The sequence below is a fragment of the Mandrillus leucophaeus genome, unplaced genomic scaffold (genome assembly GCF_000951045.1).
Source record: "Mandrillus leucophaeus isolate KB7577 unplaced genomic scaffold, Mleu.le_1.0 Scaffold699, whole genome shotgun sequence".
Taxonomy (NCBI): Eukaryota; Metazoa; Chordata; class Mammalia; order Primates; family Cercopithecidae; genus Mandrillus; species Mandrillus leucophaeus.
Genome location: NW_012107574.1, coordinates 601,793 through 619,424, shown reverse-complemented (window position 1 = coordinate 619,424; position 17,632 = coordinate 601,793). Strand labels below are relative to the sequence as shown.

The window sequence follows — 17,632 nt, the reverse complement described above, 5'->3', positions numbered from 1 at the left end:
ATCCACCTTTTTGACCCAGTTTGCGTGGCCGCATCAGTTTTACCACTTTGCCTCTTTCTTTGCACGTACATTGCACACAGAGGGAGACAGAGAAGGGTGGCATCTAAAACAGAGAAAAACACCTCGAAAAACACCTCAGAAGGGAGAGGTATGGTGGCTTCTTTTAAGCAATTCTTCCTCGGTCCGCTGGGCTCAATGCAGCTTCCCTAAGACTCTGTCACCCAGTGAATACATGGGGAGCATCCGATTGTGTTATCCAGTGTCCATGGGGAGTGTTAGCAGGGCCCAGGAAGCAAGTCCAAGTACAGCCTTCCTGGCATACATCACCCCAATAACACACTGGGACCTTCTCATCGACCTCAGACTCCTCATAAGCCCTTTGCTGGCCAGGGTGAGGTCAGAAAGGTCCATGATAGCTGTGTGCCTCACACTCACTGGGCTTTCCTGGGTTTGCTGCTTTCTTCATAAAGCTGCCTTCTGTAATGGAGCTATTTTGAGGACGCATGGCTTCTTCCAAGCCATGTTATCTCTGTGCCCTCCATCCGAGCACTTTAATGTGCAGATGAAGCCCTCCCCTGACTGCCTTTGTGACACTGGGCTCCAGCTGGACTGAAGGTCTCCTATTGCCACCCAAGAGCTGTTTCAGGCCTCATTGCCCCTGTTCGAACTGTTCATATTGTCCAAAGTCTTCCTACTTCCTCCCGCTACCTCCACCTGCCAGTTTCTGTTTCCTGGTCTGGCTGATTTCTGTTTATCTTGGAAGACTGATTACTTACCACCTCCCTTAGGAAGCCTTCCTGGCCGCTTCTGCTTCCTTCCCACCACTGCTGAGGTAGGGCCCATCTGGTATGTGTTTCATTCCATTCTAAGACCCTTGAGGGGAAGGTCTGTGACCCTGTATTCGAGGATGCAGCAGGGAACTTGCATGAATTTCAAGTGTGGCGTGCATACGTAGATGTCTGTTCAGCTAAGCCCAACTCTTCGGTTTCTGACATGACTGCTTCTCAACAGGAGTGTTTGTTTTTTGCTCACACCAAGAATGCTGATCAGGAAAAGAGCTTTTCTGTGGCAAACTGATAAGAATCTGGGTGATTACAGGCGCCTGGGCTGCTTTGTTTTCTTTTGTTTTACTCAGATGGGCGGATTCAGAAATTGGTATTTGTCTTAGAATCATACCCTTTTGAACCAGAAGGGAACCAGAGGCTGAGGAAGCTTAAACAGCTCCCGCAGTCCTTTAGGCAACAGGTAGTGAGGGCGGAGCCCAGGAAGCCCCTACAACACCTTACTTTCTCGGCTTTTTAAAATTCTCTGAGTGTTTAACATGTTAAAAGGTAAGTGTAATCCCAGCACTTTGGGAGGCTAAGGTAGGTGTATCACCTAAGGTCAGGAGTTCAAGGGGCCGACATGGTGAAACCCCATCTCTACTAAAAATACAAAGATTAGCTGGTGCATGGCTATAGTCCCAGCTACTTGGGAGGCTGAGGCAGGAGAATTGCCTGAACCTGGGAAGCAGAGGTTGCAGTGCGGTGAGGTTGTGCCATTGCACTCCAGCCTGGGCAATAGAGCAAGACTCTGTCTAAAACAAAAAACAAAACAAAACAAACAAACAAACAAACAAACAAAACCTGTAATCTCAACTCTCAGCTACTTAGGAGGCAAAAGTAGGAGAATGGCTTGAACCCGGGAGGTAGAGGTTCTGGTGAACTGAGATCACGCCATTGCACTCCAGCCTGGGCAACAAGAGCAAAACTCCATCTCAACAACAACGAAAAAAGTAATGTGGTGATTCACTTTTTGTTTTACCTAGTTTTATCCAGAAAGGGCTGTGTGGACTCTCTGCCTGACCTCAGTGTTCTTTTCAGGTGGCTCTGCAGATCGCTCCTCCATGTACCAGTGAGCGGCATTATGAGCATCTGGGACGGTGCTGTAACAAATGTGAACCAGGTACAGCTGCTTCTGAGCCACCTTGCATTGCCCCTCAACAGTGGGTGAGGCTTTCGTTGTTATTTTTTCTTGCTGCCAGATGAAACAAGAAATTGGACAGACGCATTATGGTAGTGGCAGGTGGTAATGTCTGTCACTCTGAAGACAACAATCTTTCTCTCAATAGAGATTTGAAGGGATTTTAAAATCCCTTTTGAAAAAAAAAACAAACAACTTTAAAAGCTGTTGCTTAATTTGGGCTGAAACACAATTTTCTAAAACCCTATTTCTTGAGATGGCAAGAAGTTTTTTAAAACTAATATTTTAGCACTTTATGAGTCAAACTCTCAAAATGTGAAATGCAGCTCTTATTTAAAATTGTTTTCACGGAAATTTTATTTTGGAATAACCATACTGGAATTGTGGCTGCTAAAAATTGCCTAAACCCTTGTCGTACCTTTTTCCGTACACCTGTTGAGGAGCAGAAGGTGGACTGGCTACCACCTACCCCAAGTCGCTCTGCCAGAAGGTGTGGCTGAGTGTCTACAGCCCCAGTGAAAGCCACAGTCCACGGGGCCCGCGCTCTCGTCATGCGGGGAGGGGAAGGTGGGTTACCTTATAACAAGATATTTTGGATATTTCAGCTACAGTTATTTCTTGGATGTGCAGAACCAAGATCCAGTGATTGTCAAGTGTGTGTTGGGTAGGTGGGTGGGGCGCAGCGTGACACTTGGTCAAACGAAGCTAACCATGAGCCGGTAGTAAGTGTAGAAGAAGTTAACAAAAAGAAGTTAATAAAGTTGCCTATCCAGATGGAAGGCAGAGGGGAGAGGGGATGGGTGATGCAGTTTCTCTTGCCTACCCCCCTTATTCCCTGAGTGGGCTCCGGGGAATCTTTCAAGTTCTGCGGCCCAGTTTAAAATCATCGTTCTATTCTTTTTTTTTTTTTTCCCCTTTTTCTTTTTGAGACGGTGTCTTGCTGTGTTGCCCAGGCTGGAGTACAGTGGCATGATTTCAGCTCACTGCAACCTCCGTCTCCCAGAGGTTGAGGCAGCAGCAATTCTCCTGCCTCAGCCTCCCAAGTAGCTGGGACTACAGTCACCTGCCACCACGCCCAGCTGATTTTTGTATTTTCAGTAGAGACGAGATTTCACCATGTTGGCCAGGCTAGTCTCAAATTTCTGGCCTCAGGTGATCCGCCTCCCGAAGTGCTGGGATTACAGGTGTGAGCCACCGTGCCTGACCCATCATTCTGTTCCTTAGCAGACTTTCTGGGTGCAGAGGGTGGTTGACTTTTTACTTAAGAAGAATTAAGAAACTGCTGTGACCACAGGCTCAGCAGACCCAGGTGGGGTTATTTCAGCCAGCTGTGTGGCCCAAGGAGCCCAGGGTGCTGCAGTCACTGTGCACTGTGGCCTCTTCTCCTGTGTCATGTCGTCTTTGGGGGGTGTCCTGGGATCATGGGCACCAGTGGTTACTGGTCCCATAGATGGGTGCGATTTTTGTTGCTGTTTTGCTTTGTGTTGCTGTTATGGTTTGGGTTTTTGATGGTTGTATTTTTCCCCTTTATTTTTTAAAGGAAAGTACATGTCTTCTAAATGCACTACTACCTCTGACAGTGTATGTCTGCCCTGTGGCCCGGATGAATACTTGGATACCTGGAATGAGGAAGATAAATGCTTGCTGCATAAAGTTTGTGATACAGGTGAGCCTGTCGTGTCAGTGTGAAGTGTAGAAACCTCAGACCTCTTTTTCTGTAGAAACATTTTTAGAGGCAACCGATAATGTTTCATTTCAGGAACATGGAAGGAAGTTGTGACTACAGATCCCAAGAAAGATGCATTTTAAATCCCCAAGGCCGATGTTAAAATTCTTCTTTTAGAACATTTGTTCTGGAATATATTTATGTTGCCATTTAATCATGGGACACATCATAGACTTGACATAATGTTTCCATAATGTTCCCACCTATTTTGTGTGGTTTAATCCTCCTCCAAACCCTGTAGGTAGCCATACTTATCCCTTTTATTTTATTTTATTTTATTTATTTATTTATTTATTTGAGACAGAGTCTTGCTCTGTTGCCCAGGCTGGAGTGCAGTGGCGCAATCTCAGCTCACTGCAAGCTCCACCTCCCAGGTTCATGCCATTCTCCTGCCTCAGCCTCCTGAGTAGCTGGGACTATAGGCGCCCCCCACCATGCCCGGCTAATTTTTTGTGCTTTTAGTAGAAACGGATTTCACTGTGTTAGCCAGGATGGTCTCAATATCCTGACCTCATGATGAGCCCGCCTCGGCCTCCCAAAGTGCTGGGATTACAGGCGTGAGCCACCGTGCCCGGCCTATCCCTTTTAAAGATTGAGAAACAGATTCAGAGAGGTTGAATAACTTCTCCAAGGTTAACACATGTGAAGCAGGACTCAAAACCAGGTCTACTCTTGACCTTTTTCCTAAACTATAAATATTTTATTAACACAGTTTCATCTCCTTACCAGACTGCCTTAAGTTTTTTGCCTGGAATGTTTTTTAAAGTATAGTTTATTTGAAGGAATCAGGAGCAAAACATGTCTCTTAATTCTCTTAAGAGACACAGGTTCCTTTCTCTCTCTTCTTTCCTTTTTCCATTGAGCTCATTTGTTGAAGAAGCCATGACGTTAGTCCTGTGGAGATTCCATAGGCCAGATTTTGTTGGTTGCATTCCCTTGGTATCATTTAATGTATTCTTCTGTCCCTTATATTTCTCTTCTTTTCTTTTTTTTTTTTTTTTTTTTTGAGATAGAGTCTTTCTCTGTCACCCAGGCTGGAGTGCAGTGGCACAATCTCGGCTCACTGCAACCATCCCCTCCTGGATTTAAGCTATTCTCCCGCCTCAGCCTTCCCAGTAGCTGGGATTACAGGCATGTGCCACCATGCCTGGCTAATTTTTGTATTTTTAGTAGAGATGAGGTTTTGCTGTGTTGGCCAGGCTGGTCTCAAACTCCTGACCTCAAGTGATGCACCCACCTCGGCCTCCCAAAGTGCTGAGATTACAGGCCTGACCCCTTCTTATAAATTGGTTGTTAGATCAATGTCTTATAAATTGGTTGTTAGATCTAGAAGGCCGGTCAGATTCTGCTTTGTTTTTTGTTTTGTTTGTGGCAAACTTCATATATAATATAGTTCATACATAGAATACTGGAACCATGTAATAGCTGAGCCTTCCTCTTTCTAACATTAGCAGCTGCTGATGGTCATGGTTTAGATTTGTTTCCATTAGGGGCTGCAGAAAGGTGATGTTCTGATTCTCTCATTTCTTTTTCATTTATTAGCTGGCATACTTTATGAAGATAAACTTCCCTCATCAACTATTTATTGATAAAGTTACAAGCATTTATCCTGCAGTGCAGCACATACAGAAAAGATAGAATAAATGCTTTTAACCTTATTTATCACTTTGCAAAACAATATCTTAATCATCCAGCATTCTCCCAAGGACTTATATTATGGAGGTATTTGAGGTGTTTCAGTTTCAGTCTATTGCAGTTATTGTTTGTTTGTTTGTTTTTGAGTCTTGCTCTGTCGCCCAGGCTGGAGTGCAGTGGCACAATTTTGGCCCACGGCAACCTTGGCCTCCCAGGTTCAAACGATTCTCCTGCCTTGGCCTCCCAAGTAGCTGGGATGACAGGCATGTGCCACCATGCCCTGATAACATTTGTATTTTTTAGTAGAGAGGGCATTTCACCGTGTGGCCAGGCTCTTCCTGAACTCCTGACCTCAAGTGATCCCTCTGCTTAGGCCTCCCAAAGTGCTGGGATTACAGGTGTGAGCCACGGTCCCCTGCCTGCAGTAACTGGTTGTAATGGTGCTTAGATTGTCACACTTCGATGAGGTGGCCCCAGGTGTTTTGATACAGCCCAGGCATCTATTGCTTCCATGCTTAGCTTGCATAATTCTTGTCTTAAACTATAATCAGATGTTTCTCTAAGGATTCCTGATTGTTTTTAGAGGAACATTGTATTTAGTGACCTCAGTCTGGATTCTAGAGAAGACTCACTACTGGATTGATCCTTGTGTATAGAAGTTTTTTCCCCAGTGGACAGAATTAGAGAATAAGTGTTTCTTTGAACACCACAATTTTTCTAATATGCTGGAGACAGCTGGCAGATTTTGGCTGGGGAAGGTAACATGGAAACTCCACTGAGCAGAAGCATCTGATCAAGCCTTTTTAATTTCCTACTGCTTAGTAATGACCTTGACTCATTGCTGTCTCTTGGAAATAAAGATTCATTCTGTCTACTGCCAAAGTTGATTAAAGCCAAAAATCTGGTACATTACATACAATACTTTAAATTATGTCAAAATTATTCATCACAACCCAGGCTTACATTCAGATGGGATCCTAGGAGTAGCTGGAATTTTCCAGAGAAGTGGCATGTGTCTGTGGACGTTCCCATGCATTGTGGACATGTTTCTGAGTATTGACCTTGATGTTGCAGAGCTGACTGGGGCCTTGGAAGAGTGGGCACTGCAGGAGATGGGGGGACTTCTCCAGGGTCACTAAGCTTGGGTCTATAAAGATTGGAAATAGGAAATGTCCCCTCCCTACTGGCTGTAACTTGAGACAATAAGAGACAGAGGGTTTCTGGTTTGTTTGCTTGTTTTTCCCTTGGAATTCCTGTAAATATTCAGGAATATAAGGTGCAGGGGCTGTTTGGACAATCCAGGTGAGAAGGAGCCCTAGAAGGGTACAAGGTCTGTTTTAAATCATGTTATCGGTTTGTATCATGTTGGGGGGCGGAGTCATGCACATATGTGCAGTTGACTCCGGTTATGCACGGTAGCTGTGTTCTGTAAAGTCACCAGGAACGCTGAATTAGCAAATCCTGAGCCATTAGTCCTAGTGGATTACAGGGTGAGGTTCCTGCAAGCCTCCAGTCACACCGTCACGGACTGATCACCACATAACCTTGTTTCATGTGTGTTTCTGTTTAAAGACACCTTATTTGATACATGTTGTTGATTCATTAACATTGCACTCATGACCAACAGCACTGTCATTCATGCCTGAGTGAAGCTTCTCTAACACAGTTATTTTCTCCGTAAGACACACCACAGCCTTCTTGCACTTAGAACACTAGACAGCTCTTCAGCACGACAGCTGGGGGCTGTTATAAGCAGGGAAATCACCAACAAAACGCTTGTTTACCTTCTGTGAGCTGAAACAAGAAGGCAGAGCATCGCCTGGCCCAACCTCAGCCAGAAACCTGAGTGTGGAGCAACTCGAAATGTACACGGTTCTGTCCCTGAAGGACTGCAGGATTACCAAGAGGATTGATTTTGGGGTGCAAATAAATTTCATTGAGTAGGTGAATTCACAAATATGAATCTGCAAATAATGAGGACTGTTGATTGATCCATACTTTGATTCCTATTTGTGTGTGTATGTAGTTTATAACAGATACGTGTGTGTGTATGTAGTTTATAACAGATACGTGTGTGTGTATGTAGTTTATAACAGATACGTGTGTGTGTGTATGTAGTTTATAACAGATACGTGTGTGTGTGTGTGTGTGTGTGTGTGTGTAGTGTTTACAACAGATCAATTCCCATGGTTTTGGAAAAACCATACATACCTGCATTCCAGAAAAACTGGAAGGGGCCAGGAGATTTGGAACCAGAAGGCCATGTGTTGTGAAAACAGAGACAAACATGTTATCCTGAGTGCTTGAGGAGAGGTTGCCTCTAAGCACGTCACTGGGCCTGCCTCTGTGCCCTCTCCACTCATGTAACTCCACAACAGCCTGTTTTCACCCTGGGATGCCTCAGGATCCTAAGATGAATCCTAAACCTCCAGAAGCCTTATTCTCTAAGGTCCAAACTCGCCTTAGTCTTATGTATGTGGTATTTGAACTTAGAAAAATGAGGAAGCTCAGCTCTGTGACCCTTCTGCATTTGCCAGAACATTCAATGATCATCAATTCCCAAGTCCTTATCTTCCTACTAACATGAAAATTGACTTTTAAAAAAAGCCCACAAAACTCTTAATTATGAGAGCGAGAAGAACCCCCCGTGACGTTTTCGTGCCAGTGCAGGAAGTGCGAGGAGGAACTTGGGACTTCTCGAGCAGTGCCCTGGTGATTCACTCTGCAGGCCCGCCAGGCGGGCTGCTGGTCTGGCCTGTTCTGGGCTGGATGTTGGATAGTGCAGTCGTGGGCGGTGTGTCTGGGCTGGCTGCCCCTCCCTGTCTAATGACCTGTCTCTTGTCTCCCACAGGCAAGGCCCTGGTGGCCGTGGACGCCGGCAACAGCACGGCCCCCCGGCGCTGCGCCTGCACGGCTGGGTACCACTGGAGCCAGGACTGCGAGTGCTGCCGCCGCAACACCGAGTGCGCGCCGGGCCTGGGCGCCCAGCACCCGTGTACGGGTTGGATGTGTGCGTCTGTAGGCTCTTGCTGAGCCATGCAAAGCCAGCTTTGAGACAGTCTTGATAATAGCAGCAAGAAAGCTCCAGGGTGCTAGGCAGCATTGGAGGAACCCGAGGGGTGGGGAAAGGTGGGGACTGATTTGCCACGAGATGCAGGCCCAGGCAAGACCTGAGAATGAATCCTCCGCTTAGGTTCTTCAAAAGGACTGCGGGCAATTTGCCCACATGCTCTGGCCGTGGCCAGGGGACGCTGGGGCTCCTCCATCTGTAGAAACCTAGGATCCCTACTTAGGAGCCAGCAGGATAGTGCAGGGGCGGTTGGACATTTTTAAAGAGTGTGCGCCCATTAGAATTTTGGCAAAACCATGCATCCCCCACCCCAGCACGTTTTTAAGTTGACATCTAAAAATTTTTGTTACAAGTTTAAAGAACTGATAAGGACTTAGGTACCAGGGAATTGTAACTGCGATAACACTGAAGAAACGAATCCAGTGGAATGTAAACACCATGGCCATTTGATGCCCACTATGATTCATTTTTAAATGCACTAATCATATTTAACTATTTGACAGTTTACATAATTCCTTTCTCTCCTTTTGTTTTTTCTGTGGAAAAATCCTTCTCCACAGAATTTTATCCTGATATATTTTTTATCCTTGGAGGGGTTTTACTAATCACGTTTTCATATTCAAATATGCACCTATTGAAAAAGATGCACCTATCTTTTTTTTTGAAATGGAGTTTCACTCTTGTTGCCCAGGCTGGAGTGCAATGGTGCGATCTCAGCTCACTGCAACCTCTGCCTCCCAGGTTCAAGCAATTCTCCTGCCTCAGCCTCCTGAATAACTGGGATTACAGTCATGCTCCACCATGTCTGGCTAATTTTGTATTTTTAGTAGAGGCGAGATTTCTCCATGTTGGTCAGGCTGGTCTCAAACTCCCGACCTCAGGTGATCTGCCTGCCTCAGCCTTCGAAAGTGCTGGGATTATAGGCGTGAGCCACCACACTCGGCTGAAATCTTAATTTTTAAATATTTACTTTGACCTGGGACTAAAAGCATTTCTTCTGGACCAAGTTGTCACTACCTTTATTATTACACAATTGGTCAAAAATGAATATATCCTATTTTGCTGTATTATTATCATAAAAGTAAAAACCGCCGACCTCCATAAGGAGTGGGATTTTTTTTTCCAATTCATATATTTATGGCTGAATATTACTTATTGCTAAAATGCAACAGCATTCAACATCAATTTTGTTTCTACTTTTTTTATGTATGTAAGTGCTGAGAAATTTGTTCACATAAATAACTGAATGGCAAAGGAAACACTTTGGTTATAGGTGTGTCCCTCAATTTTTTTCAGCACCTTCTGATTTATGTGTCCAAGCTCACCTACTGATGTGATATCAGAAGTTATTTTTAATGATCTATCAGTTGATAATTCAATTGTGTCCTCCAATTTTGTTGAAAGTAAAGAAATAGAAATTCTTTTGAGTTGAAAAAGTATTTCTTAGAGTCATTTGCTTTCCTGAGTTCTAGGAAGTATAACAAAAGCAGTTTTTTCCAAGACTTAAAAAATGATTATTTATGCCTATTAACCATTCCCTTAGAGGCACCTGGTTTTAACCCAAAATACTTGGACAGGGTTGGGAGAATTAAAATACTATCCATTTCAATTCATATCAAGGATAATGTCCATCACAGAGTCTAACTGACACACTCGGTCTTTATTATCAAATGCATTGACTAAACCAGATGTGCTTTCTGTTACAAAAAGTCTAACTTGATTTTTTAATTGTTAAAATAGATCTCCCTATCACAGCCAACTCCCTCTGAATTCTGATTCTAAAATAGAAGCGGCCCAGAGCCTTTCCTCCAGGTTTTCACCAGCATGTCACATCAGGGGTTCTATTAGACGTTCTCTGTGCCTCGTACCTTTGGAAATGGGTTCATTTTGGGACAAAATAGGTGGAGGATAGAGGGGAAGGGGTAGATGAATGGAAATTTCACTCCTGCCCCACCCTGCTTAATTTCAGTTCAGAACAACTCAGCCTGATCGCAGCTGCCCCATTTCTGTCATCCTGCTTTTGCCCTTGATAGAGCGGGAAAGGTGGGAGGTGTGCCGGGGGGCGCGGGAGCTCTGCCATCACCAGTGTTTCCACTTGTCACTTAGTTCGACATCTCAGAGGTTTGGCAGCATAGCAGCAAACTCTGGGGTGGGTAAGAAGTGTGCCTTTTGTAAAGTGGGAAAAGTGTGATTAGGAAAGGGAGCAAGGAAAGGAGCCTGCAGGATGCTTCTGGCAGGTCAGTGTTACTAAGAGTCATATGGAAGTCAAGCTATGGAAATTAGCACCCTTAACCCTTTGCATGCCTGTTAGCCCCCACGTCTTAGATTTTGAGAGCTTCTCACAACTCTAGATTGTGCTTCTCTTTTAAAAAGCTGTTCAAATTGGCCGGGCGCGGTGGCTCATGCCTGTAATCCCAGCACTTTGGGAGGCCGAGGCGGGCGGATCACGAGGTCAGGAGATCAAGACCATCCTGGCTAACACGGTGAAACCCCGTCTCTACTAAAAAAATACAAAAAATTAGCCAGGCGCGGTGGCGGGCACCTGTAGTCCCAGCTACTCAGGAGGCTGAGGCAGGAGAATGGTGTGAACCTGGGAGGCAGAACTGACAGTGAGCGGAGATTGCGCCACTGCACTCCAGCCTGGGTGACAGAGCGAGACTCTGTCTTCAAAAAAAAAAAAAAAAACCTGTTCAAATTCATGTGAGTTATTAGATTTCAAGGCAAATCAAATTGCTAGATGCAGGAGCAGGTACCCTACTTAGCCAGCCAAATTGCAGAAATCAAGAATATACTTTGTACTTGACTTTGGACAAAGAAAATTTAATTCCTTTTTTTAGTGTTTTATTCGTGAAAGAAAATCACAGAAGTGCTACTAATTTCAGGAGTCATTTGTGGCTTGGGCACCAGCCAGTTGCCTGATTATGATATCACATCGCAGCCAGTGTTCTTCCTGGGACTTACCGAAGAATCATCATGCGTGGATTGCAGTAGAGGGAATAGGCATAGGAAACCTGAGACATTTATTTTGACAGTGTAGTTCATGAGGAATATGAGAGTCAAGTCAGTTTACTAACCAGGATCAACTCCTGCTTTCAATGCTGTCCATTAAGGAAGGAGTCTAACATCCATTGTGCCACTGTGTTTATCAGTAAAGTTTTATTGGAACACACCCTTATCCATTGTTTTTAATGTATTGTTGGTCTGCTTTCATGCTATGAGTAGCTGCAGCAGAGACCACAGGCCTACAAAGCCTAAGATACTTACTGTATGACCCTTTATAGAAAATGTTTGATACCAACCCTTGGTGGCAGGGAAAGAGACCTGTAGGGTTCTTCCTTGTCTTCTTTTTTAAACTGAGACTCTGATACTTGGACTGAGGAGATTAAGCTCATCAGAAGAGGTCAGGACAGTGAGTTTCCCTTCAAAGTAGTAATGGGTCTGCCATTCCTTGCAGACAAAGGCTGGGCTAGCACCTGTGGTCCCAGCTACTCGGGAGGCTGAGGCAGGAGAATGGGGTGAACCCGGGAGGCGGAGCTTGCAGTGAGCTGAGATCGCGCCACTGCACTCCAGCCTGGGCAACAGAGCGAGACTCTGTCTCAAAAGAAAAGAAGGAAAAAAAAGCTGTTCAAATTAATGTTTGATTTGAACAGGCACATAGGTACGTAGGTGCGTAGGGAAAAACAAGAGGCAGATAGCAGGAGCAGTCAACACCGGCTCCCAGACTAGGAAACAAAGTGTTGGTGACCAGGGAAGTGATTCTGAACCACAAAAGGTCAGGACCAGAGCTGGCCTGACCTGGACATCATAGAAGAGTGTTAGTGGTCCGACATCGAGCCAGTTACCTTTCCAAGCGTGGTTCTGTAACTCACTGCTGAGGTCAGAACTGCTTTGTGGGCCCAAGCCTGTGGGAGCTGAAGGAATCAGACACGGGGTAGGCACAGGGGTGGGAGGTGAGAGCAGACAGGGGCAGCGCCTCACCTCCAGTCCTCTGGGGTCTCAGCCTGGATGATCTCTAAGTGACCTCGTTTGTTCTGTGTTTGTTCTGTCTGGGTTTTTCTTTTTTGTTTTTTTTTTCACAGTGCAGCTCAACAAGGACACGGTGTGCAAACCTTGCCTCGCAGGCTACTTCTCAGACGCCTTCTCCTCCACGGACAAATGCAGACCCTGGACCAAGTAAGTAACAACAAAGGAGTCAGAAGAGATGGTTGGTTTTTAAACAACTCAACCTCCACTGTCTCGTCTGGGTTGAAAACGGACGGATTCTATTGGGTTAGGCTTCCTCTTGAAGCCACATTCAAAATGGAAAAAGTCTGTCAGTTCAACATGGGGGAAATAAACCAGTCAAACTAATTCTTCAGCCCTGTGTGTGACAGGAACTTCGTGTGACTTTTTAGATTTGGTAATCTGTGACTTATGGTTGCAGCTTTTTCTAACCTTGTTTGGTTGAAAATGATTTATAACATTTATTCAGTGGTCATGCCTACTTCTCCCAACTTCCCAACATCACTGATTTATTCATCCAGATATTTGTGTGTGTGTATGTGTGTGTGTGTACACACATATAGAAGCCTCCTGTTTATATAAATGTTTGCACGCTGTAAACATCTTGGGTTTTTTTTTTCACATATTATATGCTGAAGCTTTTTCTATATTAGTTCACCAGTTCATGATTTTCGTGGCTTTTCACAGCTGCATAGTATTTCATTGTAGAGATGAAGTGTAAGTTATGTAATAAGTTCTTTATTGATAGTCACTTAGGTTGTTCCCAGTCTTTTACAGTAATACATAATTTTGTGATGAAGAATCTCATCTATGTATGATTTCTCACGTATGTGAGTGTATCTATAGTGGAATTCATGGGTGCTTTCATCTCATGCTTGTTGTTGAATACTAATAATCAACGTAATGATTCTTTCAGTTCCCTGTATATTCCTTATGAAATATTTATTTTCTGCCAGGCGTGGTGGTGCATGCCTGTAATCCCAGCTGCTCAGGAGGCTGAGGCAGGAGGATTGCTTGAGCCCAGGAATTTGAGAACAGCCTGGGCAACATACCAAGACCCTATCTCACATTTTTAAACAACGAAAATTAAATTAAAATACATAAATAAATGTTTATTTTCTGATTCACTTATCCAAATTTTATGTTCAAGAGGATTTTCTGTGTTTTTCAAAAAAAACAATCAGCAAAAGTATATCACTTAACCATGTAATTGAAGCTATTGGAATATACTTTTTTTTTTCTTGAGACATGATCTTGCTCTGTTGCCCAGGCTGAAGTGCAGTGGTACAAACATGGCTTCCTGCAGCTTCAACCTCCTGGGCTCAAGCAGTCCTCCTGCCTTTGCCTCCCCAGTAGCTGAGACCCCAGGCACGTACATCACACCCAGCTAATTTTTAAATTTTTTGTAGAGACAGGGTTTCACCGTGTTGCCCAGGCTAGTCTCTTATTCCTGGGCTCAAGCAGTCTTCTTGCTTCAGCCTTCCAAAGTGCTAGGATGATAGCCCTGAGCCACCGGGCACGGCCAGAATATTCTTTCCTGAAGACTCTGCTCTGCTGCTTTGCTGACCACACTCTCTGAGTAGCTGTCAGAGAACACAGGCAGCGTTTGCTTTTGCTTATTTCTTTGTCCCACCTTGTGATGTTCTCCTCCCTGTAGAAGGCACGGAGGATTCAAATATCCAGGAAGGCATGGGTTCCTCTCCTGAAGGAGCTGGCCATCTGGGAGAGCCTTGCATTTGTTCATTTTTCAAAAAACAAGCATATAAAACCAAAGCACTGAACTGCCTTCCACCCCCCCACCCCGCCCCGCCACAGCTGTACCTCCCTTGGAAAGACGGTAGAACATCATGGGACGGAGAAATCCGATGTGGTTTGCAGTTCTTCTCTGCCATCTAGAAAACCACCAAATGGTATGTTTAAAACGAGCCTGTCGGTTGATAGATGTGCCCTGGGGTAGTCAGATCATTTAGATCCCTCCCAGATGGCACATGGATCTGCAGGCATCCTCTCCCCCGTTGTTTCATCCTGTGCACGGTCAGCTCAATGTTTCATTTTAATCAGTAGTTTAACTCCAGGTATGTTGTTTCCTTGATAATTTTCTACACTGGATTGGGGGTAACTAATCATGTTTTAATATGCATAAAAAGAAAATAGAGCTGCAAACATAAAATGCTGAGACACGGTGGGATGATGGTGGTCACAAGTGTCTATGAGGAGATTTTGGTCATCTCCCAAAATTGTTAGGATCTTGCTATCATCTATGGAACATGTTGCAGATTAAATTATTATTATTATTATTATTTTTGAGATGGAGTCTTGCTCTGTCACCCAGGCTGGAGTGCAGTGGCATGGTAACGGCTCACTGCAACCTCCAACTCGTGAGTTCAAGCGATTCTCCTGCCTCAGCCTCCTGAGTAGCTGGGATTACAGACACACACCACCATGACCAGCTAATTTTTGTATTTTTAGTAGAGACGGGGTTTCACGATGTTGGCCAGGCTGGTCTCAAACTCCTGGCCTCAGGTAATCCACCCACCTTGGCCTCCCAAAGTGCTAGGATTACAGGAGTGAGCCACTGCACATGGCCACATTAAGTTAGTCTTAAGTGGAGTTTCAGATTGCCAGAAAGTTGATGGTGGAGGCTGGTTACTTGGTGAACAGGACAGTGTGGAGATGCGGGTCCAGATATCGGAAGAGATGGCTTAAGTGGCAAGGAGACCTTTCAGATGAGGAAAGAGAACAATAGGCCACAGAATAACCGGGTTAACAGGCTTTGACCAAGAAATCAGGGGTTTGGCCTTAACATTTTGGGAAACAGGAAGACATTAAAGCATTCTGGATGTGGAGTTACACAATCAGAGCAAACTTTTTAAAGACCGTTTGGCAGATAACATTAAATATAACTGAAGGAATAAAAAGTTATTTTAAAAAAGAGAAGGAGAGGAAAAGTAGGAGTCCAGGAAACCAGGTCAAGTAAATCAAGAGTTTTTAACAAGGATTCTAGCAATGAAGTGATCAGGGAGGGATGAAGAAAACGGTTGGGTCCACATGGTGTTGGGGATGAAAATTCCAGAAATATTTCACAGGATAGCTGTGGTTCTGTTCTCATGACCAGCAAAGCCCTGGTGCCCTGTTGCTATTAGGAAAGAGATAGAAGAAACTCCTTTTGTCTGCGGAGGTCATTCATCTGGGGATACTGAAGGGTTCTGGAGGTTAGCCAGAATGAGACTGGGTGGTGTGGTGAGCATGATTAGAGATGTTCTAAGGTAGAAACACCGCAGTGGCCCTGGGCTGCTCTCCCGTAGAGTGAAACCGGACTGAGCCAGGCTGGCTAAGATTGTGGATCTCACCCTTCAGAATGTGAGCACTCGTGGACAAAGGGCAGCCAGGGGTGGGGACTCTCACTTCTGCTATCCCAAACCTCATTCTGAGGTTTGATTTACCAAGATTTGTTTTTCAACTGCGTAAAATTAAAGAATCTTTAATACCATATTTCTCATTTTCTTTCAATACAGAACCCCAGGTTTACTTGCCCGGTTTAATAATTCTGCTTCTTTTCACATCTGTGGCCCTAGTGGCTGCCATCATCTTTGGCGTTTGCTATAGGAAAAAAGGGAAAGCACTCACAGGTATTGTGTCTATGGCGCTTTTTGCAAATTAATCTTAAAAGAGATAGATTTCTAGATCATGTTTTATCATTCTCTGACAAAAAGAAACAGAACTCCAAAAACCTGAAAAAGCCAATATTCTGCCTAGTTATATATAAGGGAACAAGAATACTCTGGTGTTCAGGAAACTGATGACTTGTAAGCTCCATGTTTAAGTTGTATAGACTGTACAGCATCACGTATACAGCAGCTTGCATTTATCCTAGAATACATCAATTTTTAATGCGTGCATTTAAAATATACATAAAATATTTAGATGATCAGTAGGGGGAATTCCTGACTGGAGTGTTACTTTGAAATAAGAACCTCCACCAGGTGCGGTGGCTCACACCTGTAATCCCAGCACTTTGAGAGGCCAAGGCAGGTGGATTACCTGAAGTCAGGAGTTCGAGACCAGCCTGGCCAACATGGTGAAATCCCATCTCTACTAAAAATGCAAAATTAACCAGACATGGTGGCACATGCCTGTAATCCTAGCTACTTGAGAGGCTGAGGTAGGAAGATCGCTTGAACCCAGGAGGCAGAGGTTGCAATGAGCCAAGATCATGCCATTGCACTCCAGCCTGGACAAGAGTAGAACTTCATCTCAAAAAAAAAAAAAAAAAAAAAAAGAACCTCAGATTATGAAAATAAGTTATATTGAATAAAATTTAGGTGCTTATTCTTAGAATAGACAGCCAAGTCTTATCCTGTTTCTTGGGAATAATTTTCCCATACAAATGTGTTACTGTCTTTAAACATCATGTCATGTTTAACTTTTAGACTACAAAGCTAAAAATGTGTAATTTTTATGAAAGGATTCAAGACTTCATTAGATTTCCTAAGAATATCTCTTAATCCTTTAATATTCAAGTCATTCTCTCTTGACTTGAATATTAAAAACCTGATGTTTCACGATCCTTTTCCATTTTCAGTTGCTCTCTTATTTATTTATTTATTTACTTATTTATTTTTTAGACAGAGTCTCGCTATGTTGCGTAGGCTGGAGTATAATGGCACGATCTTGACTCACTGCAGCCTCCACCTCCCAGGTTCAAGTGATTCTCCTGCCTCAGCCTCCCGAGCTGGGATTACAGGCATTTGCCACCATGCCCAGCTAATTTTTGTATTTTTAGTAGAGATGGGGTTTGACCATGTTGGCCAGTCTGGTCTCGATCTCCTGGCCTTAGGTGATCCACTGGCCTCTGTCTTCCAAAGTGCTGGGATTTCAGGCGTGAGCTACAATGCCTGGCCCAGTTGATTGCTTATTTATATGGCCCACTTTGCCTTGCTGTGATTTGATCAGTTCTCCCACGTCACCCCTTGGACTTGATGAGACCCTGAGTATCTAGCTGCTTCTCTAACCATTACATTGCCAAATGAAATGCTAGGCAATCAGAAGACTCATTAAAGAGGAAAGATGGAGATTTCTGATGCCAGTGGTAAGCAGTGAGCAATGTTTGAGTGGTGAACTTTTTTTTTTTTTTTTTTTTCGGAGTCTGGCCCAGGCTGGAGTGCAAGCGGGAGTGCAGTGGCCATATCTCAGCTCGACGCAAAAGAAGCCAGATTCAAAAAGAGTAGGTATTTGTC

The 17,632-nt window shown here is 44.2% G+C and overlaps 1 protein-coding gene across 1 annotated transcript in view; it reads left to right on the top strand.

Moving 5' to 3' along the window:
• The first annotated feature begins 232 nt into the window (after positions 1-232).
• The window catches only part of TNFRSF11A (tumor necrosis factor receptor superfamily, member 11a, NFKB activator), a 38,900-nt gene continuing 21,500 nt past the window's right edge, over positions 233-17,632 (top strand). The window contains exons 1-7 of the mRNA XM_011964391.1: positions 233-391; positions 1,863-1,944; positions 3,503-3,628; positions 8,175-8,318; positions 12,473-12,566; positions 14,211-14,305; positions 15,911-16,024. Of these exons, the coding sequence (XP_011819781.1) occupies positions 233-391; positions 1,863-1,944; positions 3,503-3,628; positions 8,175-8,318; positions 12,473-12,566; positions 14,211-14,305; positions 15,911-16,024 (814 nt within the window). The remainder of the gene's footprint in view (positions 392-1,862; positions 1,945-3,502; positions 3,629-8,174; positions 8,319-12,472; positions 12,567-14,210; positions 14,306-15,910; positions 16,025-17,632) is intronic.